The following is a 26,414-nucleotide window of genomic DNA, read 5'->3' on the forward strand; positions in this document are numbered from 1 at the left end:
GAGGTGAAATGTTCCATTCAGCCGTACCTACGTGGTCATCACTAACTAACTTTGTTGTACAATTTGTCTCGGGATCACCAACTCACCATGTTTGACCTTGCCTTGATCCACCAGGCCACCCCCACACAGTAGTGCATATTGCCACTTCTCTTTCTGTAACACCGGTTTTTCTTCCTTTTTTTCTTTTTGTTTGGTAATGAATATTCCTAGATACTGGAGTAGTAGTAGTAGTAGTAGTAGTACCTGCATGTTGTATGTTTTGGTGAATTTTCGTTCGTCCTGTCAACTAACAACATTAACAGTTCAGTACAAGGAGTTCGATTAATTCATGTAACAACCAACGGAGTGCAAATTTCTTCGGACACATTGCAAATTTGTCTTGACCCATCAGCTTTAAAAACGAAGTGTATCGGTTCACAACATTTCTTCGCCGATAGGTCAAGTGTCAGTGTGTCACGGACTTCTCATGTACTTTGCCTTAAATTTCAAGCATGATCTGAAGTGAAGTACTGCATTTATAAGATGGGATCATGGGACGTTGTCCTAATAAAGGACTAGCTAATGCCTAGTATATGTGATCAAATTAAGTGGAGTACTATAGGTTGCAATAGTAATTGTTACATATAGCATGTTTTTTACCGAACTTTTTTCCATTTTCTTCTTAGGGCTTCTTTGAAAAAAATAATCAGTACTATTGTTTGTTCCAAAGAAAAACAGATTTTTTGCCGTTTGCAATATGTTGTGATGGGAAAACCATCAATGGGAGACACTAGGGATGTTTTTGTTACTTGAACATTGTAATAAGAGTAAAATTCTTAGTTCTGTCGGTAAATACAATACCCGTTTTGTTGGTAAATATCAGTTATGTAAAAAATGACAAATGTTTGTGAATATATAACAATACGAGTTATTGCCTTACACTTACTACTATTACTGAATATAAAATATTAGTACCAACTTTCACGGTACAATATATTTACATGTTGTGTTGTATACTGTAGGAAACTGCGCTAAGGCATGCAAGTAGCAGGAACGAAGGGCCATTTTGGATTGGTACCAAAATGTGCCCTACCAATTTTATTGGTACCTTGAATAGTAATAGTATGAGTTTGGATTGAAGCTAAATTATTAGTAATGTCAATGATTAATTTGTCACTAATTTAGAACCTTCTTCTCTATATCATCAATATTTGGCATCATATTGGTAGCAATCCAAATATGTATAATAAATCTCTACCCTACCAAAAAAATTGTAGTACCAAAACATGCCAAAAATTTGCTACTACCATTGATTTGGTAAGGTAGAGAATCAAACAGCCCCGAAAATCTTTTTATAAAGAAAAACCAGGAGAAGTATTTAGATTGCACTCGGTCAAATTTCTAACCCAAAAGCTCCAGAACGGGGGAGTAGTCGAATCCCCGTCGGACCTGATCGCCTGCGGCCCCACGCACGCTCTCGCTCCGCTAATCTCCTCTCCAACGGTCGCCCACAATTTAAACCGGGGCTCGCATCGCACGGCACGGCACGCTCCCACTCCCACTCCGCCGCCCGCTCGGCTTGGCTCCGCTTCCGCCGCGGGCCCGCGCGACGAAAGCGATGGCCCCACCACAGAGATCGGCCCCAGCCGGCGCGCGTCTTTGGGAGGGAGGCCGGCCTCCGTGAGCCGGAGGTAAGGAGAAAAAATGGGAGGCGAGGTGGTTGCCGTCCCATGAAAGCTACCGGCGGTGGTGGTGGCGGGCGTGGGGCCCGCCGTGTCAGAGCGCATGGTGGGAGCTTCGGATCTTCTTCTTCCTGTAGCGACTTGCGACGCGTGGTGAACTGGTGAATGGTGGTCTGGACTTGTTTGGGTAAACAACAACAGTAGTGGGTCAAGGGGCCGAGAGCAATCGAGCGTCCAGTAGAAAGCAATGAAAAGCATCTATACAAAGAAAAGGAAAGAAAAATGTAAAGGACATGGTAAACAAGGTGTCCGACCTGGAAATGGGCATTTCTCTAATCATGTCCAAAGCTGGGATTGGTTAGTCCTAGTACTGAACCACCGATGACTTTAACAATGAGTAGCAACATAACCAGGTGAATTTGACACGGCAGACCGTAAAAGAAGATTGCTCTTGAAAAAACTATGAGGTCCTGATTGGTAGTAGTTGGAACTTGGAAGAAGGCGGAATTTTTTTCCCCACCTAGTAGAACCAAACAATTATAAACTGCTTTTGATAATCGTCCAACCCGCATACTCTGTTCATATGCGAAGAACCGAGGACAGCGAAAACGTAAAAACCTAGGGCAAGTCCTTGATTTTTTTTCTGTTCATTTTTCTTTAGATGTAACAACCCCCAAACTAATTAATAGTGTGCTACAAGCCTATACCCATAATGTTGTTTCCTATGAATCATTTGTTGGCATAGCATCGTGCCTAAAAGTGCACTACTGGCAATGGTCGCCGTCCCTTTTAATTTGTTCTCAATTTCCGGCGTTAGGTGCAGATTATGGGGGTCCATTTCGTCCGAAACTTGGAGCGTGTCATATGGACCGTGCGTCACCACGTCCCGCCCGGGTTGCTGTCACGCTATGAACAAATCTGCTAATGTACGTAGGACACAGAAGATAATATATCAATTAATTTCGCAAGCTTGTACTTTACCAAATCCATTTTGTATCCCGTGGTCACGACAAAATCTAAAATGCTTCCTCATTTTTGGAAAATAATAAAAGCATTTTTCGTCAACAGTTTAACAAACTATTTGAAGAATTTTGCAGGAATTATTTCGCCACTGTTTCCGGATGATTGATATACTTTCTGTCCATTCACTTAGCTTGCACTGTAATATAATGCGTTGTTGCAACATTCAGGGGTAAGCAATAGGACAGGTTAATTATAGTACTGTGGTTAGTACTACCCATTAAGAGTAAGTCTTCTATCTGACAGCAACAAATACTCTGCACTCTACTACTCTAGGACTGTTTTGATTGCCAAATTAAATTGACCCTGGATTATCCAGAAGCTAACACATTACTTAGCTTAATAATAATTCCACGGGTACGAGACACGTCTCTTGCACTAAACTGAAGAAAAGCTCAGTAGTGCTGAGCGTTGTGTAGCACAAAGTAAGCAGCAACAACCACCGGCCTTACGGCTAAAGCGAGGAATTCCCTTAGCTCCAAATCCACCGTTCTAATGCCAAAGCCTTTTTATTCAGTGTCGATGGATCAAAGCTTGGCGAGGAAGAGATCTCGCTCCAGAAAGAAAATTATTGGTAAGGTTGTTGTTAGGTCGTAGAGGTGATCGGTAGTTCCCTGTGATCATGGCATGATCCATCTTGAATCCTTGCTTGCCATCAACAACAGCTACTCTACCTGTTATGTGTTACTTACATCTGCAGCTAGCTTCATCTGGCAAAGAGAGATAAGAGCACAAAAGGAACAAGCTATATGTGCAACCTAAGAACGATCTGCTTACATCTGCAGACTGCAGCTAGCTTCATCTGGTACAGATATGGCAGAAAAGGAACCAGCATAAGAACAATCTGCTTTATGCCTGACAACACGGTATTCTGAGCTCTGATGAAATGTGGGTTCAGAATCTTCAGCTATATCTGTCTACAACCTATGGCAAGCCAGGTCAAAATGGAAAATGCTGGTTCTTCTTCCATGGGTAACACAAGAAACAGAGAGGATCAATGCCTCACTGGAAGCGTCCAAAGCCTAGTCCACTTTAAGCAGCTACTTGCAATGCAGTGTCGGGCAGAGGGAAAATCATGGGGGGAAAAGCGTCTGCCCCGGCGGCCATGAAAATGGCCTGCCTGCCTGTACTCAAGTTAAACGCAATCATCGTCCTTGCTTTCACTGGATTGAATAATGGTCCATGCTTACTTAGCAACAGTCCAGATTAGAAATTTTCTACTGAATCATGCACTCGCTAACCACTTTAGGAATCCTGCCATTTTGTGATTGCTCTCGTCTTTTCCCCGTACGCCAACTTGGAGAGCAAATAGGAACAAAATATATGGTCCTGCGCCTATCGGTGCGTTCTTCTCTTCAGCCCAAGCCTACAAAACTGAAGTACATTTCAGTGACAGTTTCTCAATTTCTGCCCCAATTTTGTTTCGTTTTGGGTGATTAATTTGCAGGAAATTTTAACTGCTATGAAGTGGGTAGTTAACAGAACTTACCGACAGTTCCAATTTTCTTCTGAAAAATGGATATAAAAAGTGGAGTAAAATGGAAAGGGAAAAGAAGATGGTCCAAAGGTGGCTCCTTTTCGCTGGGTGTGGAGCTGGCTGGCTCTGAGATGCACATGACATAGGGCTCAAGCAACACTCAAAAGAAACATATGCCAATATCCTTCCATTGCCTTTTCCCCCTCTACCCTGATGAGCAAGGACTGTACAACTCTCTCTGCCCGGTCTGCTTGAGCCATTGGAAACATCTCTGTGCAGCAATCAAGATGGCCAGGTAGGCCTTGAAGAGCTTTGGGGTGCATCATTGTCTCAGCACCGTAAAGGAGAGGAGGAGGGCGATTGGTGGCAGGCAGCTTGGCAATGCGATTATCCAAATGCACACATAGCCTCTTGACAACTCATTTCACGGCGAAAGCTGCCTCCAAAGACTCAACGATGTGTTGGCACCGAGAAAGATGTTACGACTACTAATTTAGGGAAACTGCAGCGGCTAAGTAGGAGTTGCACTTACGTGTCATGTTCTTTTTTTTCCCCTGAACATACAACATGAAACTATCAAAATGCCTATGCACTGCCGACACTGCGATCCTGCCTGTACATTTGAAGCTTTGCTCATCGTGGAGAGCTATGTTGGAATTTGGATCCCTTGCGTATTCTGCTGGGGGAATCATGGCCTGCGCTTGCATGTGATGTTTTCAGAGACTAAAATCTACTAGCTCGGTTCGTGTATTCAGAAAGCTCAAATGATTGACTGCTAAAGTTTCTCCTTTCCAATTTATTTTAGAGATTTTTTTTCTAAATTTTTCAATTCTTGTGTGAACATTTCAAGATAAACTATTGATCATGCAGCAATGTTGTAATATTAACTTCGAGACCCGAGAGCATCTTTCATTAGATAAGATAAGCAACCAAAGGAAATCATTGCGGGAGCAGCTTGCTGAGTATATGTATCTCAAAAGGCAGGCGAAACGAAATGAAAATGCAATGGAAAGTGTTCTTGGATGTATAGATTACTTCACTGATTGGCACGGGTTATGATCAAACAGCGCTACGATAAGCTAATGCAAAATTAAACATGACCAGGCTACCTAATCTAAGGGGATCTTAATGTAAGAATCAGTGGGCGATGCCATCATTGCACAGGATTGAGAGAATGGCTTCCAGCTCACTCGGGGTTTCCAATCAGTAAGTATATGGCCATGATTTCTCGGGGTCTCGTTCTCGCCGGGTCGTCTCGATATGATAGTCTGCTTCCTTGCAATATGATTTCTAGAGAATCACGCGTGCTAATCCAAATGGTTTTATCGTGGCAAAATTCTACTCACGCATAACCGAAGAGATAAATTCTACTCACGCAGTGGCCCAATTCACGGCCTTCTCAGGACCGAGAGAACTTGGCCCAGATAGCTATACTGGGAGGAAAAAGTACAACGAAGGACCCTCAACTTGTCATCGAGTTACAAAATCGTTCCCTAATCCAGCGTCTGTTAACTAATCAAAATAGGTTAAAATAGGTATTTCGATGGTTTTGACCCGGTTTTATCCTACCTAACGGCTGAGTCAGGAGCTATAGTACTGACTATGCTGCATAGGACTACAAAGGTTCAAAGACAGGATGTATTCCGACGACCTACGTAGGCCCCACATGTTAGGACGCCGCATCAGCGCCCACTCTCTCTTTCCCCTCGTCTCCCTTCCTCTCTCCTTTTTCCCCTGGGCGTTGTGGATGGCGACAGCTTCGTCGACGCAGCGGGGAGGAGGTCAGGAGGCCTGTCGTGGCCGGCGGCTGGCGAGGGACGACTGCGGCGGTCGTCTGCCTTCCCTCCTCCTCCTCCGCGTGCCGTGCGGCGCCATTGCCGTGGTCGAGAGAGCGGAGCGGGGGCGGTGACGGCGGGCCGAGCCGTCGGGCTGGACAAGGCTGTAGAGCTCACCGATGCGGTCGTCCTTACCTCCTCTTCCTCCTCCAGCTGCGCCGGCGCCGCCGCGGATGCCGCCGCTACTCCGCTCCACTCCACCGCCCGAGTGCTCGCCTGCCGCCGCCGCTCTGCTCCGCCGCCTGCCCGCCCGCCCACTGTAGCGCTCGCCCGCTGCGCGCTCGCGGCCGCTCACTAGCCTGCCGCTGCCGCTCTGGTTCTCCAACTGTGCATACATATACCTCTCTGTCTTCTTCATCTAGATGCTCAAGGCATTCATGCCCGTCGCCGTCTACTCCCTCATCGTCTCCTTCCACACCGACTCCTTCCGCCGCGCCTCCATGCTCAACATGCTCGGCATCTCCGCGGGCGTCGCCGTCGCCGTCGCCGCCTACGGCGAGGCGCGGTTCGACGCGTTCGGCGTCATGCTACAGCTCGCCGCCGTCGCCGCCGAGGCCACGTGGCTCGTGCTCATCCAGATACTGGTCACCTCCAAGGGCAAGTCGCTGAACCCCCATTACCTCGCTCTACTATATCGCGCCGTGCTGCCTCGTGTTCTAGACGCTGCCATGGTACTTCGTCGAGCTGCGGATGCCGCCGCCGCTCCGCTCCACTCCACCGCCCGCTCGCTCGCCGCCGCTCTGCTCCACCGGTCGCGCGCTCGCCCGCTGCCGCTCCACTCCCCTCCATCGGCTGCCGCGTGCTCACCCGCCTCCTCGGGTCGTCTTCATCGACCTCCTGCTGCTCACCGTCTCGGCGCAGGCGAAGGCGGCGCCGCCGTGGCTGGCCGCGAACGACGTCGTCACCGCTGTCACCGCCGCCGGCCGCCGGCTGCCGACACCCTCCTCTCTCGTCGGCCTCCTCCCCACACTGACTAGCCTGCGCAAAGAGGTGAGAGAGAGGAGGAAGGGAGAGAAGAAGGGGAAGAGCAAGGGGTGTGACATGGAAACCCTGACATGTAGGCTCATATGGTTCTACGCTGAATCAACCGTTATGTCATGGTTCTATATTGATTTAACCGTCACGTAAAATAAAACTGGGTCAAAACCAAATAAGAATCTAAATTGAATAGTCCAGAGAACAAATATAAGCCCCGAGAGGATAAATATGGCGCTAATCTAGTTCCCTATACACGAATCTGTTGTCATTCGGTGAAAGTTATAAAAATATTACGGCCGCATAACATAGGGCCTGCAGAACCAAGAAATGGGAGGGATGGGGTTTAAGGATTTGAATTATTTAACCTCCTAGCGAGACAAGCGTGGAGAATGCTGCAAGAACAAGAAAGTTTGAGCGCAAGGGTGTTAGGCACGTTTACGCATCTCTTGATCCATCCACATGACCCGTGGTTTTATAAGTTAAGAGATATTCTGTACCTGATATTATGGTTGAGGGACGATTACGTAACTCAATTACTAGTTGAGGATCTTCGGTGTACTTTTTTTCATACTGGGAGGAGGCACGTGGGATTGTGGGCCATCCACATGGTTGCGAGTTGCGAACCACAGCAATGGCAGCAGTCTGACACCATTGTCGGTGGTCGAGGTGGCATTACCGACAGAGCAGAACAGAAGATGAGAAAGAGGGGAAAACGAACAAAGATAGCGATACATCAACTCAGGGTTAGTACATTGTCAAGTCTAAGCTTTGTGTCGTACAAAAACACAAAACGCTCACGAACTCCGCGGCACACAGGCTGCGACGAGCCGACGACTCAAAAGTGTTACATCGCCGGGTTTCCCAGCGAAACGCCCATTCCTCTACCACGCTATAGCCAGCGTCGCACACGAAAACAACCGCACATAACACATTCGCGCGCGCGCCAGCGCCATGGTCACCGCCGCAGGCTCCCCCTCCTCCTCCTCAGCCCGCAAGCCAGCCTCCCGCCCGCGGCTGCCACGCCGCGACATCCTCGTCCACGTCGAGGCCTACCTCTCCCGCCGCGACGGCGTCGACAACCTCCTCAAGGTCTCCCTCTACGCCGCCCGCCTCGCCCTCGCCCTCGCCGCCGGGCAGCCGCCGCTGCCCCACGCCGCCACCGCCCGCCTCAGGTCCTTCGAGTCCAGCGTCGGCCTCAGCCGCAAGGCCTTCCGCCTCGGCAAGTTCGTCCAGTCCATCAACGCCCTCCGCACCGCCGCCTACCACCCCCACCCCCACGTGCACCCGCTCCTCGTCCTCCTCGCGTACGGCGGCCAGGGCGTCTACAACTTCCTCGAGCAGTTCGCGTGGCTGGCCAAGGCCGGCCTCCTGCCGGCGCGCCTCCTCCCCCGCCGCCTCCATCGCATCGGCGTCTGGGCGCAGCTGCTGGCGCACGTCGGCTCCATCGCGATCAAGCTGGAGGAGGTGGCAGAGCTGGAGTGTGGCGTCGAGGCGCGGCTCGAGGAAGGTTGCGGAGAGGAGAGCGAGGTGGTGAGGACGCTGAGCCGGAAGCTGCTGCTCAAGCGGATGTCCCTTGTGCAGGACATGGTGGATTCCGCGATGACGGTAGGGGACGTGACCGGCCGGAAGGGTTTGCTCGGCAGCTCGACGCTAATGGCGTCCGCCGGCTTGCTGTCCGCGCTGATCAGCGTTCACAAGAACTGGAATTCGTGCTGAACTGAAAGCCCACCAAAGGTACATGTTATAAAACATGATGTAATTGAACAATAATTAAATCTTAAAGTGGAGAGAGTTTGAATTAGTAAATCAAATTACTCCTGGACTCTGGATGTCGGGGTATAAATTAATCAAAAGGTGGTGCTGGTGCATTTGAGCGGATACAAAAACTGGGCTTTCTCCGCCATGGTGATCATTCATTTTTTTGCTCATGCTTCTCCTTATTAACAAGTGTATATCAACAAAGCCGATTAATATGTTTCCTCATAATTTTTTATTTCTTTCTGGAACTATAGCCTGTATAAACTTTTTTAAGATATATAAACTGTTTACACTGTAAGGCTGCTGTAATACTAACTTCAAAAGCATCTTTCGTTAGATAAGCAACGAAAAGTAAATAATCGTGGAGCTGCTTACCAAGTATATAGGAGTATGTCTCAAAAATTAAAGCAGAGGGAAAATGAAAATGCAACGGAAAGTGTTCTTAGATGTACTAGTATATATTACTCCCCTGATTTTTTAGATTACTTCATTAATTGGCACGGCTTGTGATCAAACAATGTATGCTATCCCAAGCTAATGCGAAATTAAACACGATCATGCTACTAATCCAAGGAGATATTAACGCAGTAAGAATCAATGGGCGATGCCATCATGCATTCTTCAAAGAAAAGAGTGGCCTCCACATCCTCTGAAGTCTGAATTCCGAAGCCAGGCTTTCCGGTCAGTGCCAGTATAAATAAACATGATTTATCGATATGATAGGCTACTTAATTTCATGTGATATTTACTATGCATCCAAAATCACAAATGGTAGGTGCATTGTGAGCGTCTATATTTGTACTATGTTTCTAGGAAAAATCACAGATGATTTTGTTGTGACAGAATTCTATGCATACATAACAAGAAAATCCCAACAAAGTGGGTCAGGAAACACTGGGCTTAAAAGCAAAGGTCCAGAAAGATGATAAAGCGGCCCAAGAAGGTCCAATGTAAGAGTTTAAGGCCCATTTGCTAGGCTGACGCATGGGACCCATATGGCGGTTCGGCCCAATGACACGTCACCCTTCGTCAAGTCCAAGTTCCAAACCCGTACGAAACGCCCACTCCCCTACCACGACCAGCCCGCACCGCACACGCAATCACCGCCCAACTCGCGCGCACCCAACGACGGCGCCGCCGCTCCGCCTCTCTCTTCCACGCAGCAACCGGCCGCCATGGCCGCCGCCGCCGCCGCCGCGGGCTCCTCCGATTCCCGCAAGCCAGCCGCTCACCCGCCGCCCCGCGACTTCCTCGTCCACGTCGAGGCCTACCTCTCCCGCCGCGACGGCGTCGACAAGCTCCTCAAGATCTCCCGCTACGCCGCCCGCCTCGCCCTCGCCGCGGGCCCGCTGCCCCCCGCCGCCTCCGCCCGCCTCAAGTCGTTCGAGTCCAGCGTCGGCCTCAGCCGCAAGGCCTTCCGCCTCGGCAAGTTCGTCCAGAACGTCAACGCCCTCCGCGCCCATCCCCATCCGCCCCCGGCCGTCGCGCTCCTCGCCTACGGCGGGGAGGGCGTCTACTACTTCCTCGAACAGTTCGTGTGGCTGGCCAAGGCCGGCCTCCTGCCCGCGCACCTCCTCCCACGCCTCCAGCGACTCAGCGCCTGGGCCGAGCTGCTGGGATACGTTGGTTCCATCACGATTAAGCTGGAAGAGATCGGCAAACTGGAGTCTTCCGTCAAGATGCGGCTGAAGGAAGGTTGCAGGGAGGAGAGCGATGTGGTGAGGACGCTACGGGTGAAGCTGCTGCTCAAGCGGATGTCCGTTGTGCAGGACGTTGCGGACGCCGTGATGGCGCTAGGGGACGTGACCGACGGGAAGGGTTTGCTCGGCAGCTCGACGCTCATGGCGTCCGCCGGCTTACTGTCCGCGTTGATCAGCGCTCACAAGAATTGGAATTCGTGCTGAAGCCCAAAGGTATATATATATGTTGTAAAACACGATGAGATGAAATAATAAAGCTCAAACTGGAGCAAAATTAAAACAATAAACAAAAGTTGTCCCTGGATTATGGATGTTGGGGGGTATAAATCAAAAGCGTGGCTTTATCACCATGGTTGTTATTCAATGTTTTATTTGTGCTTCTCCTTAAAAAGGGTAATGGTTCTCATCAAAACCGAAAACCGATTAATATGTTTCCATATACCTTTCTCCTTTATGTAATAAAGAGTTTGTGTTCTTTCAACTATAGGTTTAGGTTTATGTAAAAGGTACAATTTGTAGTTAGAATTAAAAAAGAGAAAAGCTAAAGACACTCTGGCGGTGACTTCTTCTCAATGTCTTGTATACATAACCATGCCAATGAAAATTACTTTGCACTTTGCAGCACTATATTTTCGTATATCAATTTAGTGATTGGTTAGCAACTCACTATAATATGGCCTGCATGCACAATGTACATGTTAGTAGAAAGATACTTCAAAATATTGGATATTTAAATCGTCACCGTTTTATCCTTTTTTCTCCTCTCTGTTCATATCAAAGAGACCAAGGAAAAGTTGCCGAGTTGAACAGCATAAACAAAAACTATGAACAGCATGATTAAAGCATGATACACCATGGAACTGAACTCTGTAGCATAATTATGTGAAGTGGATGAATACAAGCTGAAACCATGAATGAACTTGACAATAAGATGAAATCCAAGCCTGATTATAGTTCAATACAGTTCTAGTATCCAGTCCCTCAGTCTGTGATTCTTTGTTTTGCAGAATCATAAATCAATAGTACATGGAATTGTTAACTTGATCTAGAAACTTTGCCTAACATGGATTTGATACATTTGCTATTATGCTTGATTGCTACCTACTACTAAATTAGTTTAACTCAACATGCAACTATGCATATTGGTAACCACCTGCATCTTTTACTAGTATAAAACGTACCAAACTATCTAATTGGCATGTATTCATAGATTCCCTGAGTTACATAGTGAACACATCAGGATTGGTGAGAGTGTTGCAACTTTTATGTGGAATATACTATAATAAGGGCACCGATTGTCTGGTATTGTGTTGTGCTTGTACTTGCTGTTTTTTTTTTCCAGTATGTAGTCCACAACAATTTGAATGAGCCATTTCGGATTTTCCTTTTTATGAAAACCTTCTTTGTTTAGTTCATTACTTCCAAATTCTACCAAGAGTTGCCCTGCAGAGCTTACAGGCGGTCAGGTAGTTGCTTCTTATGTTCCTTCCAACAGTATTGGCCCCCTGGTGTATAAAGTTCTACTGTACTTTCTGTGAGCACTGAAGATCACTTAAAATTCACTCTTCTATTGAACCGGTGATGATGGAGGGCCCCGGCACTCTACTGAGGTAAGCAGTTGAAATCTCCAGAGGGCAGAGATCACTGGTCTGCACTAACATATTTGTGTCTGTTAAGCACCATTGACACTCAAATGTCTGAGCAATCGTTAAGCATCTTAGATTGGTATTTCAGCCACGTTTTGGATTAAGAGGCTGCATATGAAGAATTGATTGTCGAGCTAAGAAAATTGCATATATGGCAACACAACTCTGGTTACTTTGATTGTAGTAATGTCAGTTTAATTACTCGCTGTTCTGGCATTCAGCAACGGCTGACAGGCTGAGTAGGTGCTGTAATTTAAATTCATTTAATCATTTCTTCAATTGCTCAAAGAAAAGAGAAGAAGCCACAATATAGCTATTAATATTAGGATTGAAACAGCAGGATGGTATTATTAACCTATTAGCAGTTGACATAAAAATGTATCCTATGATTCGATGCAGCAAGTTACTTCTATTTCTGTCGAATTTGATTTGTTCAATGCCTGCTGAAAAAACTCGATTTCTAATGCCTGCTTATAATTTGACAGGTCGGAAAGAAATTATTCTGGGTCGTGATGAATTGCCTTTTGGGCGCTGTTTGACAGTTTGAGACGGCATGATTTTGGCAAATCATAGCTGCTGTGATTCCCCTTGGTGTGCCCCTTCACTGAAATCACGAAATGCCATAGTTGTCTCTAACCTAGATGGAAGAAACTCTCATTGATCTTTTGCACCCAGACCACGACATGAAAACAGATTTCTGTTTTAATAGCAATACCTGCCAAGGCGACCAATCATCTGATTCCTACTAGTGCTGCAGCCTGCAGGCTCGAGTCCTGCCCTGTCCATGGAGCAGGTAAAGCTACTGCAACTCTGCGAGTACTCGGGTCGGGCACAAGGCGATGCCGTCAGATTCCAGCAAGGGAAGGGAGAAAAAACGAGGGCCGGCCGATGCGCTCCGAAACGGAGCAATCCGCACGTCTCCTTTTCCGGCTCCCCGACGAGTCACGTACACGTCAGTCTCCACCACCACCACGGCACGGCACGGCACTGCCCCCCACCGCTGGCGCACCCAGCGCGCGCGCGGGCACACGGCCGAAACCCACCAAAAAACCGATGGGAAAACACGCCCCGCCCGAAACACCAATCATCCGCACAGCTGCACAGGCATAGCAGCACGTGAGAAAACCGGGCTGCAGCGTGTGTACGTTCGCCATCGATACCGCGGCGCGCGGGGCGGGGGCGACTAGTCCAACTCCAGCAACGGGCCAACCAACCACTAGTAGCTAGGGAGCCGGAGCCAGGAGGAAGCCACCAGCCCGGCCAAGCCAGCCAGCCACCCCTACCAACGCGTCCCGTGCGAGGAGAGAGAGGTTGCAAGCGAGGATAAAGCGCCCGCACCTCGCCGTACTCCGATCCGATGCTTCCCCCCTCCGTCCCCTCGTAGCCTCCGCGTTCCCCCGTCCCCGTCCCGGCGCGCGCGCGCGCCCCCCTTTCCGTTTTCGAGCCGAGCTCCTCGCCGCCGCCTTCTCTGACCTGCGCGTGGTCGTATATATTAAACCGATTCAAACCCACGGGGTAACCACTAGGCGCTGGAAAGGGAAACCACCAGATAAGCTCTGGAGCTGGTATTGGATTAGTGGGTGGTGGTGGTGGTGGTGCGAGGCCGTCGCTGGGCGGTGCTGGTTTTCTCGCGCGGCTGGTGCGATCGGAGAGGTGGGTGTGTGCTTGTTTCGGCGTGTGATTTGGGCGGAGGGATCCGGCGATCTGGTTCTGATTCGTTGTTTTTTTTCTTCCTCTTGGTGTGTAGGGATGGGGAAGGGAGGGGAAGGGGCGGTTCCCGTGGGGGAGAGCGGCGGGCGGCGGCGGAGGAGGCCGGGCGAGGACGGAGGCGACGACGACGACGAGGAGTATGTGGTGGAGGAGGATGAGGAGGAAGAGTGCGACGAGGATCTGTCTGCCTCGAGCGCCGGCGAGGGAGGAGAGGGCACAGACGAGGAATACGAAGAGGGTGATGAGGACGAAGAGGAGGATGAGACCCCGCGGCCGAGGCAGCCTGTCAAGAGCCGCGAGAATGGGCGGAAGGGGAAGGCAGACCCACCCGTTGCGCGATCTCGTCGACGTAAGTACGAGGATGACGATGACTACTCGGAAGAAGAAGACGATGGGGTCGACGAGTACGGCGAGGATCTTGAGGAGGAAGAAGAGGAGGACGATGAGGTGCCACGATCCAAGCGCATGAAGAAACGTGGTGGCCGCAACGTGGAGGGGAAGCTTCCTCTGGAGCGATCAAATCGCCGGAGGTATGAGGAGGACATGGACTTTGACCCTGACATGGATGAGGAGGAAGAGGAGGAGGATGTTGATTTCGATCCTGAAGTGGAGGACGAGGAGGAAGAAGATTTTGAGGATGAGGAAGATGATGAATTGGAAGCGACTAAGGTGAGGGTTAAGAATATGGGGCGGCGAAAGTCTGCTTTGAATCAGCGACGAGGGAAGATGAAGAGCAGCTCTAAGGTGGCCAGTCGGAAGGTGGATTCAGTCAAGGCAAGGAACGCTGCTTCTATAAGACGGAGGCAGAAAAAACGTTCAATGCTTGATCGTTATGAGGATGACGACTTCATTGTGGAGGACGAGGTTACGGCTGATTGGCAACCAAGGAAAAAGGCTAGAATTAGGAAGCAGATGGAGGTTGATCCTCCGACACCAGTTTTTGAGGCTGAGATATGGCCTACTATTGATTCAGACACGACAGACTTCGAATTTGTAACATCCGATGAGGAAGCAGCCATTGCTGAGCCTACTAGGGTTATTAAGAAGGGGAGGAAGAAAAGGGTATTTGTGTCAGATTCATCCTCAGATTCTGAATTCGTTGTATCAGATAAGGAATTGGGGAATTTGAAGGAGTCTGAGCCTCCAGAGTCTCTGAAAGTGCTGCCTTCATCACCCAGGAAGATTTCTGTTACAGGTAATGGGGAGCACAAGGGGAAGGAGAAAAAGGAACCACAGGAGGCTGGAAGGGCAACGTGCGGGATTTGCCTTTCTGAAGAACAGAGAGTGACTGTGCAGGGTGTGCTGGATTGCTGTTCACACTATTTTTGCTTTGCATGCATCATGCAATGGTCTAAGGTTGAGTCAAGGTGTCCGTTGTGTAAACGGCGGTTCACAACAATCACAAAGTCGTCAAAGGAGGATACTGGTTTGGAACTGACAAATTCTGTAATTAGGGTTGAAGAACGTGATCAGGTAACCTTTCCTTGCTGCGGTTGTCATATAATATCAAATCCGACAGCTAAATTTGTTAACTTCATTTTTGATTTATATGGGCAGTCTATTCAAAATAATATTCATGAATATGTTTACTGTCATTCTGCTGTAGACGTTTCATTTATTCTTATAAATACTCTTATCCTTTCATTATTTTTATGTGACTTCTCACTGTTACTGCGTTTGTTCATTTCCATGTTAGAACTAGTTGCCTTAGGGGACAAATGTTATTTGGAGAACTAATTTTCGGAACTATTTTTCATTTACCATTTACAAATCATAGGCAATGTTATTTTTTGCATTAGCTTTCCTGGTACTTCAGCTATATACAGTTTGCAAAGCCTTCCCCGTCTTAATGGTCTTTGCAGAGAAAATTTATTCTTGCTAATCTGGTGGAGATTTTCCATCGTCATACTATGCTGTCAATATAAAGACAAATCTTTATTGCTCTTACGATCAAGTATAGAAAGCTATTTGATGGATGAGATGGCATAGGATATCTGAGGTCCAACTTGTGGCCAGATGATGGGGAGGCTCTTGACAACGCCTTCTTTTGTTCCAAAAATGGAGGGAAAGGGCAAACTTCATGTTTGGTTTATTTTTGTTTGTTGATTTCTAAAATGCCAGAGATCTAGTGTTTTATATAAGAGTTTGTTATGTACAGTGCAATAATATTATAATCTTGGAACATCTGAACATGTAACATCCTGCACAGTTGGCGTTGTTGGAGTGTTCAATGTAAACCACATTAATTCCCTGGTTTGATTATGTTCTTGGACATCATATGCTGTCTCTTGATTTTTGCACAGGTTTATCAGCCTACGGAAGAGGAAATAAGACGTTGGCTAGATCCATACGAGAATGTTGTGTGCATAGAGTGCAATCAAGGTGGTGATGACAGTCTCATGTTACTATGCGATATTTGTGACTCCTCAGCACATACTTACTGTGTTGGTTTGGGAAGAGAAGTACCTGAAGGAAATTGGTACTGTGGAGGTTGTAGACTCGATGGCGAAGCACATTCATACCATAATCATGTGAATGGCAATTCTGGGATGTTTGGTGCAATTTCACCAATTGGCACTTTTGAAAGGCAGGGGATTGATCTAAATGTATCTCCAAGAGAGATTCCTAGGGGAAATCATTCTGTTGAGTCTCAAGCTTCTACTGCAGGAGCATCAACTCCATCTGGAAGGCAGACAAACGCAACGAATTTTAGAAGACGTCAAATGCATGACTGGATACGCAGTTTGCTTTCTAGACCAAGGACAACACTTGGGCCAGTTATGCATCATAATGGTGTGCATCAGAGTGGTTTTGTACCAAGCACTGAACCAGACCACATGAACTTTTGCGCACCATTAGAATCTGACACTTTACACAACACTGGGTCTGTACCACGAAGTGAACCAAGCCAGAACTTCCATGTTATGTCAGAAGCCAACACTTCAGAGACTTCCTTTGGAAGGCATGCAGCTCTTTCTGAAAGACGTCAAATTTATGAACGTTTTTTCATGTTGCTATCTAGACCAAGCCCGACTATTAGACCGGACTTGTGCCATAATGCCTCAGAGCATGGTAGTTCTATACCAAGAGTTGAACCAAACCACATGAACTTTCATGCTCCGCCAGTAGCCAACAGTCCACAAACTCTGCTTGATGGCATTCCAAACCGCAGCAATGGTTTTTCTTTTACTCAGGCTCACAGTAATTTTGTAGATGGAAACAACTTCCAAGGAACTGAAGGTGTCTAGAGCAACAGCAACTTGTCAAGCAAATATGTATGCAGAGTACAAGTACTTGCTAGGTAAATTGCTAGTTAAGTCATTTCTTTATACTTCACTATACAAAAAGAATGGTGAATTTTGCTACGCATGCCAATGTAGCGAAGTGAAAGTATAGTTCACACTGTTTAGGAATTTACTTTATTTTTCTGGTGTTTCATAGGCTCTAACATGTCCTTGCTTGTTTCAGAAGAAACCCACAAACATATTCAGGGGAGTAAAATGTGCCCATCGATGAGAGGCTTATGGAAATCGAGACAAGGGGACGCTGGTTGTCACCCCTTCATGTCCTCCTAGCAATTGCTGTCATTCTCCGGGCAATTATTCTTGTTGAAAATAGCTGTTCATCATGCTGCTTATCTGTCAGCAATGTGATCGATGACATAAACGGCATGCTTTTGTAAAGTTTTTCTGTTTTAGACTAGGCATTTATATCTGCTGTTACTGCCATTTGTTCAGTCGTAAAGGCGACCTAAAAGATCACACAACGGCCAAGATAATTTGGATAGCTTAGAATGTATAGATTGTGCCATTGGGGAAATCAGGTTTTAGGAAGGCCATTCATTCTGTTGACACGCTCTTTCGCCCATGAATATTTTTTTTTCTAATTGAATTGCCCTATTTGTCTCATTTGTATGATTTTTTATTGTGATGTGGTATTCGATCATCTCTTAAAGGTGGTGGTTTTATCCTTTGCGGCAGGCTGCTCTTGGCTCATCTTTTAATTTCGATAGAGTTGGGAAAGAAAATGTTATAATTCTAGATGTAAGCTGCCACCGCATATATAATTATAATGATATTAAGATTCTAATTGCTCACCATCTTTATAATCTATATAAAAAAGTGATGATTATGTTGCCTTAGGCGGCAGCTTCAAAACTCAATATTTTCTTTACCAGATTGACATCTTTTACTTCAAGATGTATAACCACATACATTTGACATTGTAACTCCTATGTTCATCTTCGTCCGTCTTTGGCGTAATTCCTGGACTGCTGATGATCAGTCTGTAAAGCAGACTGGTTTGTGGGCTTACTTTGAGGGGATCTTGCTTTGCTGCTTTCAGTTTCTACTTCTGCGTGTTGTTTTTTATGCTACTTGTGCAGCATAGATGTACATACATATACTTCTAGCACCTGCATGTTTTTTTTCCCCTTTTTGTGGTCCAAATAATGGGAGCAGCAGCAAGAGGAGATGAAACTGAAACTGGAAGCTGTGGCAACCATCCCAGGCTGCGCGACCAATGGTCCATTGGTCCCCTTCCTCCTCCAAAGCTCAAACTGGAGGGACTGTCTGGTCCCAACGGCAAGTGCTTCAATTCCAAATAATGCATGGCCTGCATGATGCTTCGCCGATCTGTTGTTGCCCTTTCAATGCTATTCTTGCATTAGGTGTGTTTCTTCAATGCGCGCTATTAAGCCTTGGTTTAAGGTTTTGATTGTTCTCCTGGCCTGTGATGCCTGTCCGCGTTCAATCCCCAAGCTTGAACAATGTCCTGCGCTACAGTGCAGGAGGAGTAGCTCATGGTGAAACGGCGAGTCCGGGGGTCAAACCTTCTCTACACATGTGCAACCCTGAAACCCGGCGTGGTCTACGTGTGCTACAGCGCCTGCCTTTTGTCCTGGATGGATAGCAGCATCTTGCTGAGGCTGAGCTGTGGACTGTGGTAGTAGTACGCTGGTATGACCCGTCATGTAGCAGTACACTAGTACTGTAGCAGTAGTCGTTTTCCTGTGAAAGTTTCACACAGGATGGGCAACGTTTCCATGCCTCGAGTTGATTCTTGGTGATTGGCACTTTGGCAGTGCGGCACGCTATTTTTCTCAGTTCTGGCAGTTAAGTTTGACCGAGAATTCGTCAAAGTATTTTTCCGATCTTGTCTGAAATTTATGCGATTGCTGTGTTCTAAATACATGCTTCGAAGGCAGCCTTCTCAGAAGGTAGAAGAAGAGAACGGGAATAGGGCATAACAGAGCGGAGAGCACACATGCAAACAACGTGTGATGAATTCTAGGAATAAAAACTGGCCAAGCCAGATCACCGGCACAAGGTTTGCACATGGGACAGGAGGAAGATGCCTCTGTCCTTGATCGGCAGCGCCATTAAATCAACTCCTAATTGAGCTTACCGATGACTCCAGCCAGTGGATTACGACTAACTAATGATCGCCGATTATGCCCCAGTCAGAGTGAGAACCCGCGGAACTTGCATTTGTTCTGGCGGTATCTGCTTATCAATTATCATCAATCAACTTATGATGAACATGTGGAGGTGTAGTTGCACTACGCAACTTGCCATGCTCCTCTCTTCATTTTGCAGTTGATTTAAACTCTAACCCACCTTAATAAAAGCTGTTTTTGGCTCAAGTTGAAAAAAAAAACAAGATCAGCCATGACATTCAGGTATTACTGCGAAAAAGGAGGGCTTGAAATTTGGTCGATTAGCCGCTCAACTGAACAGTAGTAGCTTCTTAAAAAGAAAAACTGAATAGTTGCCAGCTGTACGTCATTCGTCACTGTATGCCAGACATACGCAAAGCTACAGAATTGGTCAAAGACAAGGCCCGTCTAGAAGAGCGAAAAGAATAGGGAAAAAAATACTTTTATATATTGCCCAAGAAAATGCCATACATCTGAAAACACGATGATTCCTTCACAAATATGCCGAGAAAAGTATTCCTGGACCAATATGACCGCATCGCTGCAGCTCGCAATGCAGGACAATGTTAATTGTGGCGTGCAAAAGCAAGCGATGCAGGACGGGCGGCGCTAATTGACGTAGAATGGTTGTTTGATGTACTTAAATTGATACTAGTACTAGCATCTAATGCAGTCATTAGCCTTAAAAGATGCAGTTTTCAGTTGATTGATTGCTTGATAGAGGCTAGGCGACGGCGATTGTTTCCAGCACTAATCACACATTCACACCCTCGCTCTTCGCCGTAAAGCAAATCACATCCTCCGCAAAAGGGTAAGAAAAGAAAAGGTGAAACAAATAACAAAATCGCAACGATCGACGATGCCATTTTACCCGGTGACCGTGGCGTGCTTGAGACTGGATATTTTGGCTCAATTTGCTCGGTAATAATATACGTAGTAGAAAAGGAATTCCTAGTTGTGCCTCCTATTGCAGCACTCGTGGTACCAATTGTGTAGTTGACCTCTACAAGTCACCCGGCCCGCTGGTGTGAAGAAAATTACTTTTTAGTCCTTCCTACGAAGGAGAGAGAGAGAGAGAGAGAGAGAGAGAGAGAGAGAGAGAGAGAGAGAGAGAGAGAGAGAGACCCACTTGTCTTTTACAAGTCCGGCTAGCTTTATAAACCTTTGATATGTATTTGAATAAAAGGTATTTTAAAAAAAAATGATAACCTCCCTTTATTAGTGGATTATGGATTTAAGGTTACACGGCAAATTATCAATGAAAATCTTATTCCAGAAATCTGGTTGATATATTCATGATAGTTTTATGAGGATGAATGGAGAACTTTGTGCCCCTTTTGTTTTTTTAAATAATGGAATAGAATCCCTTTGTTCAAAGAGCTACAACCAATTATTACACCAATTCAAACAAACCAAAAATACATGGCAAAAAAGTCATAAAAACACAGGCCTAAAACGACAGAAACACACGCTAAGTACTAAAAACAAAAACAAGAAAAGACTACAAAATTATTGAATTCTATTTGTGAATCTCCATTCGAAGTTGGCAAAAAGCTGTATCACACATTTGCAGTTGTGCCCAGGACCAGAGCCAGTGTGTTGCCCTGAAAAGAACCTGCATATAAGATATAGATAGTGATTTGTCAAAAACCATATCATCTCCACTCAACCATAGAGCCCAACATATAGCGGAAGCTCCTACCAGAATAACTTTACTGGTTTTTTTTATCAATCCCCAGAAGCCAATTCTCAAAAATATGAGATATACTATGTGGAATATTTAAACCAGAAGAAAATTAAAATGCTCTCCAAACAAATTTTGTATAATGACATTCCATAAATAAATGTTGGATAGTTTTATTTTTTTATACAGAAGCAACATTTCAGACTACCATGCCAATTTCTTTTAACCAATTTATCCTTTAGTAAGACAATCCCTTTAAGCAGGTGCCCCTTTTGTAACTGTCTTAAAGATTGTTTGTATCTTTGTTGGCTTCTTTTAGGCTTTATAAAGAGGAATATTTTATCTACTTTTTCATGTCTAGGATATCACTATTAACAAAGTATGTTTGTTTATAGGAAGGGATATTTATTCAACTTTTTTCCCCTGATATTCATGGAACATGGTGGAGACTGAGTAGTCAACCTCATACCTTTCTAACCTGATCTTTCGCCTTTGCTGAAGAGGAAGAAGAAATATTCTGACCTTTTCTAGGCTGTGTTCTTCCCCATTTTCTCAACCCACCTCTCTCGTTTTTCACGCGCACGTTTTTCAAACTGTTAAACGGTGTGATTTATGCAAAAACTTTCTATAATAAAGTTGTTTAAAAAATTCATATTAATCCACTTTTCAAAACAAAGATAGTAAATACTTAATTAATCATGCAATAAAACGAACTTTATTTTGCGTGCAGGGAAGGAGGGGTTCCCAACCCCCTCCTCCGAACACAGCCTTAAGAAGTGTAAGCTGAGTGCTACTGTGAATCATATATACATTTTTAGGTTTTGTGAGATATTTAGAGCATCGAACAAATATGTAGTGTGCAATATATGGTAAAAACACAAATTTGTAGGGCCACATTTATTAGTTTGTGGTAATTAGGACTTATGAGCAGTTTGTCATATAGACAGCGTCATGATAAAAACACCCTTTAAAGGAAATTTGATGATTTTTTATTATTATTAAGATGATGGATTTGATGATCTGTCCAACTGGCCCGCACGTTATTGAAACAAACGATTCGATATGTTATTGTCATATGATGATAAGCAGCAATCTACAGAGTGATAAATCATCAAATTTGACCCTTTAAAAATGAGATTTTACTTATTCGCTACGATAGTTGAATTATCTTCGTGAAATTGACGTAAAATTAAGGATAAAAAAGATTGTACATACTCCAATTAAACTAAGGCTGAAACTAGTCCCTTTTTTATTTATCTACATGCGTCCTGTCTCTACTCTAGACCGGTCAATACCAAACCTTGGAGATCAGTTGTCATGATAACTCGATTAACCCGTGTATTAAACATTTGGAGGTTGACAATTACAAAAGGATGACAAAAATGGTGGTACACTGCAAGACTGGAGTCCACCCGGCAAAGACACATGATGCGAATCCGCGTACAACCTTCCACAAACCGAGCATCGCGTGTGCTACTCCTGATTTTTTTTTACTTTTAAAACATTTTTTATTTTTTATTTTAAAAGTAAACCATTTTAAAACATATTTATAAAATTTGAACCTTGGATGCTAGCTCGTCTAGCATGCTAAAATAATATTGTCATGCCACTCCTAACGAGCGGGATGGTTTAATTCTACCATACCAACCTAGCAGGACAATGCTATCACGCGATTCAAATAGCGTGGAAGTGTACTTTTGCCACTCCAACTCGTTTTGCGTGACCAATAATTCAGATACTAAAAATAAGTCTTACAAAACTTTATTTTTAAAATTTAAAAATAAAAAATTACTACTCCCCTCCAGCCTACTCCCTCATTAAAAAAACTCAACCTAACAAATAGAACGGATCGAAAAGAAATTATTTAAATTCATGTTATTACGAGGAGTCACATTCTAGTCTAGTTTTTTTTTCAAATGGAGTAGTCTATATCTAGCAAACAGACGAACAAATAAATCCATTTTTATTTTCGACTCGGAGCCTGGTGCTTTTTTTATTTTTTGGCTGTGTACACCCTCCAGCCTACTCTTTTCTTTGGCTGTGTACACCCTGTGTATATACATAGGCCGGGTTTAATATAAAGGAAAAAGTACGAATTATCCTCTGAACAATTGCGACAGTATGAATTACCCCCTCCAAACCACAAAATCAGACATATTACACCCTCAACTATTCATGCCAGACATATAACCCCCCTCACACTGTTTTGACCGGTTTTGACTTCAACTTGTACACGTGGCGCCAACGTGTCAATCCAGTCAAAAAAAAAGTAACCGTTGGGGCCCACCTGTCATAACCTTCATCAACCCAATCCCCCCTCCTCTCTCTCTCTCTCGCTGTCTCGCACACGCGCTCGGACGGCTGGCAGCGGAGGAGGGGCACACTCTCAGACGACCGACGGCGGAGGCGAAGCTCGTCCGGAACTCCGTCTGTGGAGATGGAGATCGCCCGCGTGGCCGGCGGCGGAGGCGGAGCTTGCCTCAGTTGCCTGGGAGTCCGGCGGCGGAGGCAGAGATTGCCCAAGCGGCACTTGTACGAGGAGCACTTGTACGACAGGGACACCGGCAACTGCACCGCCGGCGTCGACTTCCACAAGTGTAGCCACTTCGTCTTCATGGTTTGACTCAACTTCACCAGGATCGGCTGCGCGCGCGCCGAGTGCTTCAACGGCGGTGTCTTCATCACCTGCAACTACTACAAAGACGAGGAGCAGCCGGCTGCCCGTCCTACCTACTCCTAGTTGCATGATATGCTCTTCTTCTTCTCTCTCATCAACACCTTACTTACTGCCTGCCTGCCTGCCTGCCTCATGTACATACAGCTACCCGAACCACCGCCGACGCCGCCGCCTTTTTCACTCGGACCGCCGTCGCCGCCTTCTCAGCCTGACCACCGTCGCTGCACTGGAAAGGAGAGGGAATCGGAAGAGAAGGAGAGGGGAAAGGGATGAGTGGCGGCCGTGGCCCTCCTGTGCAGCTCCATCTCGTGCGTCGCCGTCGTGGACGCGGCCACCGACACCGCCCTCCGCTCCCGCCAGGACGCCCTCCGCCTCGAGTGCGACTCCCTCCGCCGCGACGCCGTGCTCCTGCCACGCCCGCCCCCGCCACGCCCGTCGCCCGCTCTCAGCCATGCCTACCGCCCGCCTCGCCCATCGCCGGCCACCTAGTCGCCGCTCCCGGCGACATCTGAGAGAGAGAGAGAGAGAGATTGAGAGGAAGGGAAAAGGGAAAGAGAGAGGTGGGTCCCACCATGTTTTATTTGTTTTTGGCTGACAAGCGGGTCCCATATCTTTTTTATTTGTTTTGCTGACTAGAGTGCCATGTATGCATCCACGTAGGATCAAAACTGCCCTGGATCGACATAGGGGGGGTAATTTATCCGGTTTGTAAAGTTTAGGGTTAAAAATAACTGGTATTAGAGTTGAGGAGGGTAACTCGAATGACGCGATTGTTCCGGGGGTAATTCGTACTTTTTCCTAATATAAATCCATTATCTAAAAAATTTTCGACTCGGAAACCCGCAGGGCGAAAAAAAATTCAAGAGGGCAGCCGCTGGGAATTTCTCCCACCTCCCCTCCCCCACACGAAGCGAAGCGCAACTCGGCAGCGGAAGCCGCGCGCGACGACGATGGCCGCCGCCGACGCCGACTACGAGTACCGCGCCTACGGGGCCCCCGCCGACCACGACCGCCCCTACCACGGCCGCGAGGTGGTGCCGTACGGGGACCGCCGCATCGACGTCGTCGTCAAGCCCCCGGGCACCACCACCACCACCACCACGAGGTCGCCTCCGCCGCCGCTGCCGGTGACCAAGGTTGGGGGCGGGGGAGGAGGCATGGGATCCGCCTGGTGCTTCAGCGACCCGGAGATGAAGAGGCGGCGGCGGGTGGCGAGCTACAAGGCGTACTCGGTGGAGGGGAAGGTCAAGTCCTCCCTCCGCAGGGGTTTCCGCTGGATCAAGGCCAAGTGCTCCGAGTTGATCCATGGCTGGTATGGATCACTTCTTCTCCCCCTATCCTTTTCCTTGGATGATTCTATCATCACCTCGAAGCAAGCGCTCTCTTGATTGCTGTGACGGCCATGGCTGGTTTGGGGCCTGATCACGGTGGAGACCCATCCTTCCTCTGTGCAATGGATTTTTGTCCAAGAACCAAATTATTCCATTAGCCTTTTCTTCGGTTTGTTTGCGTTTCATCTTTAGAAGTTTCAGCATATTGAAGGACAGCCACAGGAATTCAGCAACTCACAAACTGGTCACTAGTTTTGGTCTATCAATATACTGTTCTACTTGGAAGTAGTAGTAGCTTGCAAGAAGAAGCGAAGATATTCATTTGTTCCTGCAAAATTTCTCTCATCTGATCTGTATTCCGTTCTGTTGTTTTCTTCAGAGCCGTGGGATCTTGGTGGAGTTCAGTTTGGGTTGGAACACGATACAAGCCTGCAACCATGTGCAAGGAGTGTACTCGCTACTACTAATTTTCTGCCAAAACTGCGGAAGGATTTGTCCAAGAGACCGAGGGAAACTGTTCTTGGGTGGTCAGGTTATAGGAAAGGAAAAGAAAACTTGTTAGGAGCTTTCTGATGAGATTGCTTCTCTTGCCGATGCTGTTGTTACTGTCTGCTAATTCTAGCCTAATTTTTTCAACAATTTTCCTAAGAGGAGTTGAATCTTCGCAAAGGAATCGATCCATTTGCATGAGACATCGATCGCTATCTTGTTTGTCCGTGATCTTGTGGAGGCCTATACTTTGATTTCGTACGAAGACCTTGCAAATAACCAGGTCGTCGTCTTCTTCTTCTTCTTTTTCGTTAGTGTTTTGGATTGGGACAGATTACCATTTGTATAGCCTACGTGATGAAGGCATGATCAAGCGAATAGTTAGAGGAGAGGAAGGAAAATCATTTGAGTTGTATTTCCAAATGAGAGCACCTTCAGCAACCCTGTTTAGGTGAAATCAGCAAATCCACGATATAAATGCAATGCGACTACGTGCATAGTTGTTGTAGTTTACCCTTTTTCTCATGTTCCTACAGGTAGTACAGGACTACAGAGAACCTCAAACCTGGCAACTGTTGTTGCTTGTGCCATCTTATTACAAGCCTGACAAATATTTGCCCTGCTTATTATAGTATATATATGACATTTGTCATACACTAGGTGTCAATTTTGTTATATTTCTGATTTAAGGCAGACTAATCAAGCACAATGACCTGTACAGGACGATATCCAAAGTTTAATTAGGAAACTAATTACTCAGGAGACAGAGTTCAACGAACGCTGATCATTCCTACTACTACTAGCAGACGAGTATTACTTTCCTTTGATGAAAAGCAGACGTCAAGACCCATACGCACTAGCATCAGCGTCAATCAGACCATCGACTACCATTACCATCAACTGCAGCTGGAGACGATGGCTGTCACTGCAGCTGGAGAGGGTGGCCCTGCCTTTGCCGGAAATTAGGCCGGTTGGAGAGGTTTGCGAATACGAGACGTACGTACTGTATGC

At 46.5% G+C, this 26,414-nt stretch overlaps 4 protein-coding genes across 5 annotated transcripts; all 4 read left to right on the plus strand.

Annotated features, from left to right (window-relative positions):
- The first annotated feature begins 7,796 nt into the window (after window positions 1-7,796).
- Window positions 7,797-9,086, plus strand: LOC127765522 (peroxisomal membrane protein 11-2). The gene has a single exon (XM_052290437.1). The coding sequence runs from the start codon at window positions 7,923-7,925 to the stop codon at window positions 8,685-8,687; it is 765 nt and encodes a 254-aa protein (XP_052146397.1). The 5' UTR covers window positions 7,797-7,922; the 3' UTR covers window positions 8,688-9,086.
- Window positions 9,087-9,614: 528 nt separating this feature from the next.
- LOC127765521 (peroxisomal membrane protein 11-3) lies at window positions 9,615-10,721 on the plus strand. Its single transcript, XM_052290435.1, has one exon. The coding sequence runs from the start codon at window positions 9,725-9,727 to the stop codon at window positions 10,631-10,633; it is 909 nt and encodes a 302-aa protein (XP_052146395.1). The 5' UTR covers window positions 9,615-9,724; the 3' UTR covers window positions 10,634-10,721.
- Window positions 10,722-10,860: 139 nt separating this feature from the next.
- Window positions 10,861-17,693, plus strand: LOC127765520 (uncharacterized). Of its 2 annotated transcripts, XM_052290433.1 has the most exons (5): window positions 10,861-12,039; window positions 12,561-13,728; window positions 13,823-15,258; window positions 16,089-17,086; window positions 17,254-17,693. In XM_052290433.1, exons 3-4 carry the CDS (start codon window positions 13,825-13,827, stop codon window positions 17,031-17,033), a joined length of 2,379 nt encoding a protein of 792 aa, XP_052146393.1. In that variant the 5' UTR covers window positions 10,861-12,039; window positions 12,561-13,728; window positions 13,823-13,824; the 3' UTR covers window positions 17,034-17,086; window positions 17,254-17,693. The 2 variants fall into 2 exon arrangements, with proteins under 2 accessions (XP_052146393.1, XP_052146394.1); XM_052290434.1 differs by having other exon boundaries at window positions 12,561-15,258.
- Window positions 17,694-24,428: 6,735 nt separating this feature from the next.
- On the plus strand, window positions 24,429-25,606 carry LOC127765812 (uncharacterized). The gene is made up of 2 exons (XM_052290773.1): window positions 24,429-24,895; window positions 25,294-25,606. Coding segments are annotated over exons 1-2 (363 nt in total). The 5' UTR covers window positions 24,429-24,533; the 3' UTR covers window positions 25,295-25,606.
- Window positions 25,607-26,414: the final 808 nt, after the last annotated feature.

Source organism: Oryza glaberrima, chromosome 3 (genome assembly GCF_000147395.1).
Source record: "Oryza glaberrima chromosome 3, OglaRS2, whole genome shotgun sequence".
NCBI lineage: Eukaryota > Viridiplantae > Streptophyta > Magnoliopsida > Poales > Poaceae > Oryza > Oryza glaberrima.

What these genes read in the sequence shown, in the direction of transcription:
- LOC127765522 (XM_052290437.1), top strand. Translation starts at nt 7,923, where the DNA reads ATGGTCACCGCCGCAGGCTCCCCCTCCTCCTCCTCAGCCCGCAAGCCA.
- LOC127765521 (XM_052290435.1), top strand. Translation starts at nt 9,725, where the DNA reads ATGGCGGTTCGGCCCAATGACACGTCACCCTTCGTCAAGTCCAAGTTC.
- LOC127765520 (XM_052290434.1), top strand. Translation starts at nt 13,825, where the DNA reads ATGGGGAAGGGAGGGGAAGGGGCGGTTCCCGTGGGGGAGAGCGGCGGG. An exon ending in GGGTTGAAGAACGTGATCAG is followed by an intron (nt 15,259 to 16,088) that starts GTAACCTTTCCT and finishes ATTTTTGCACAG; the next exon opens with GTTTATCAGCCTACGGAAGA.
- LOC127765812 (XM_052290773.1), top strand. Translation starts at nt 24,534, where the DNA reads ATGGCCGCCGCCGACGCCGACTACGAGTACCGCGCCTACGGGGCCCCC.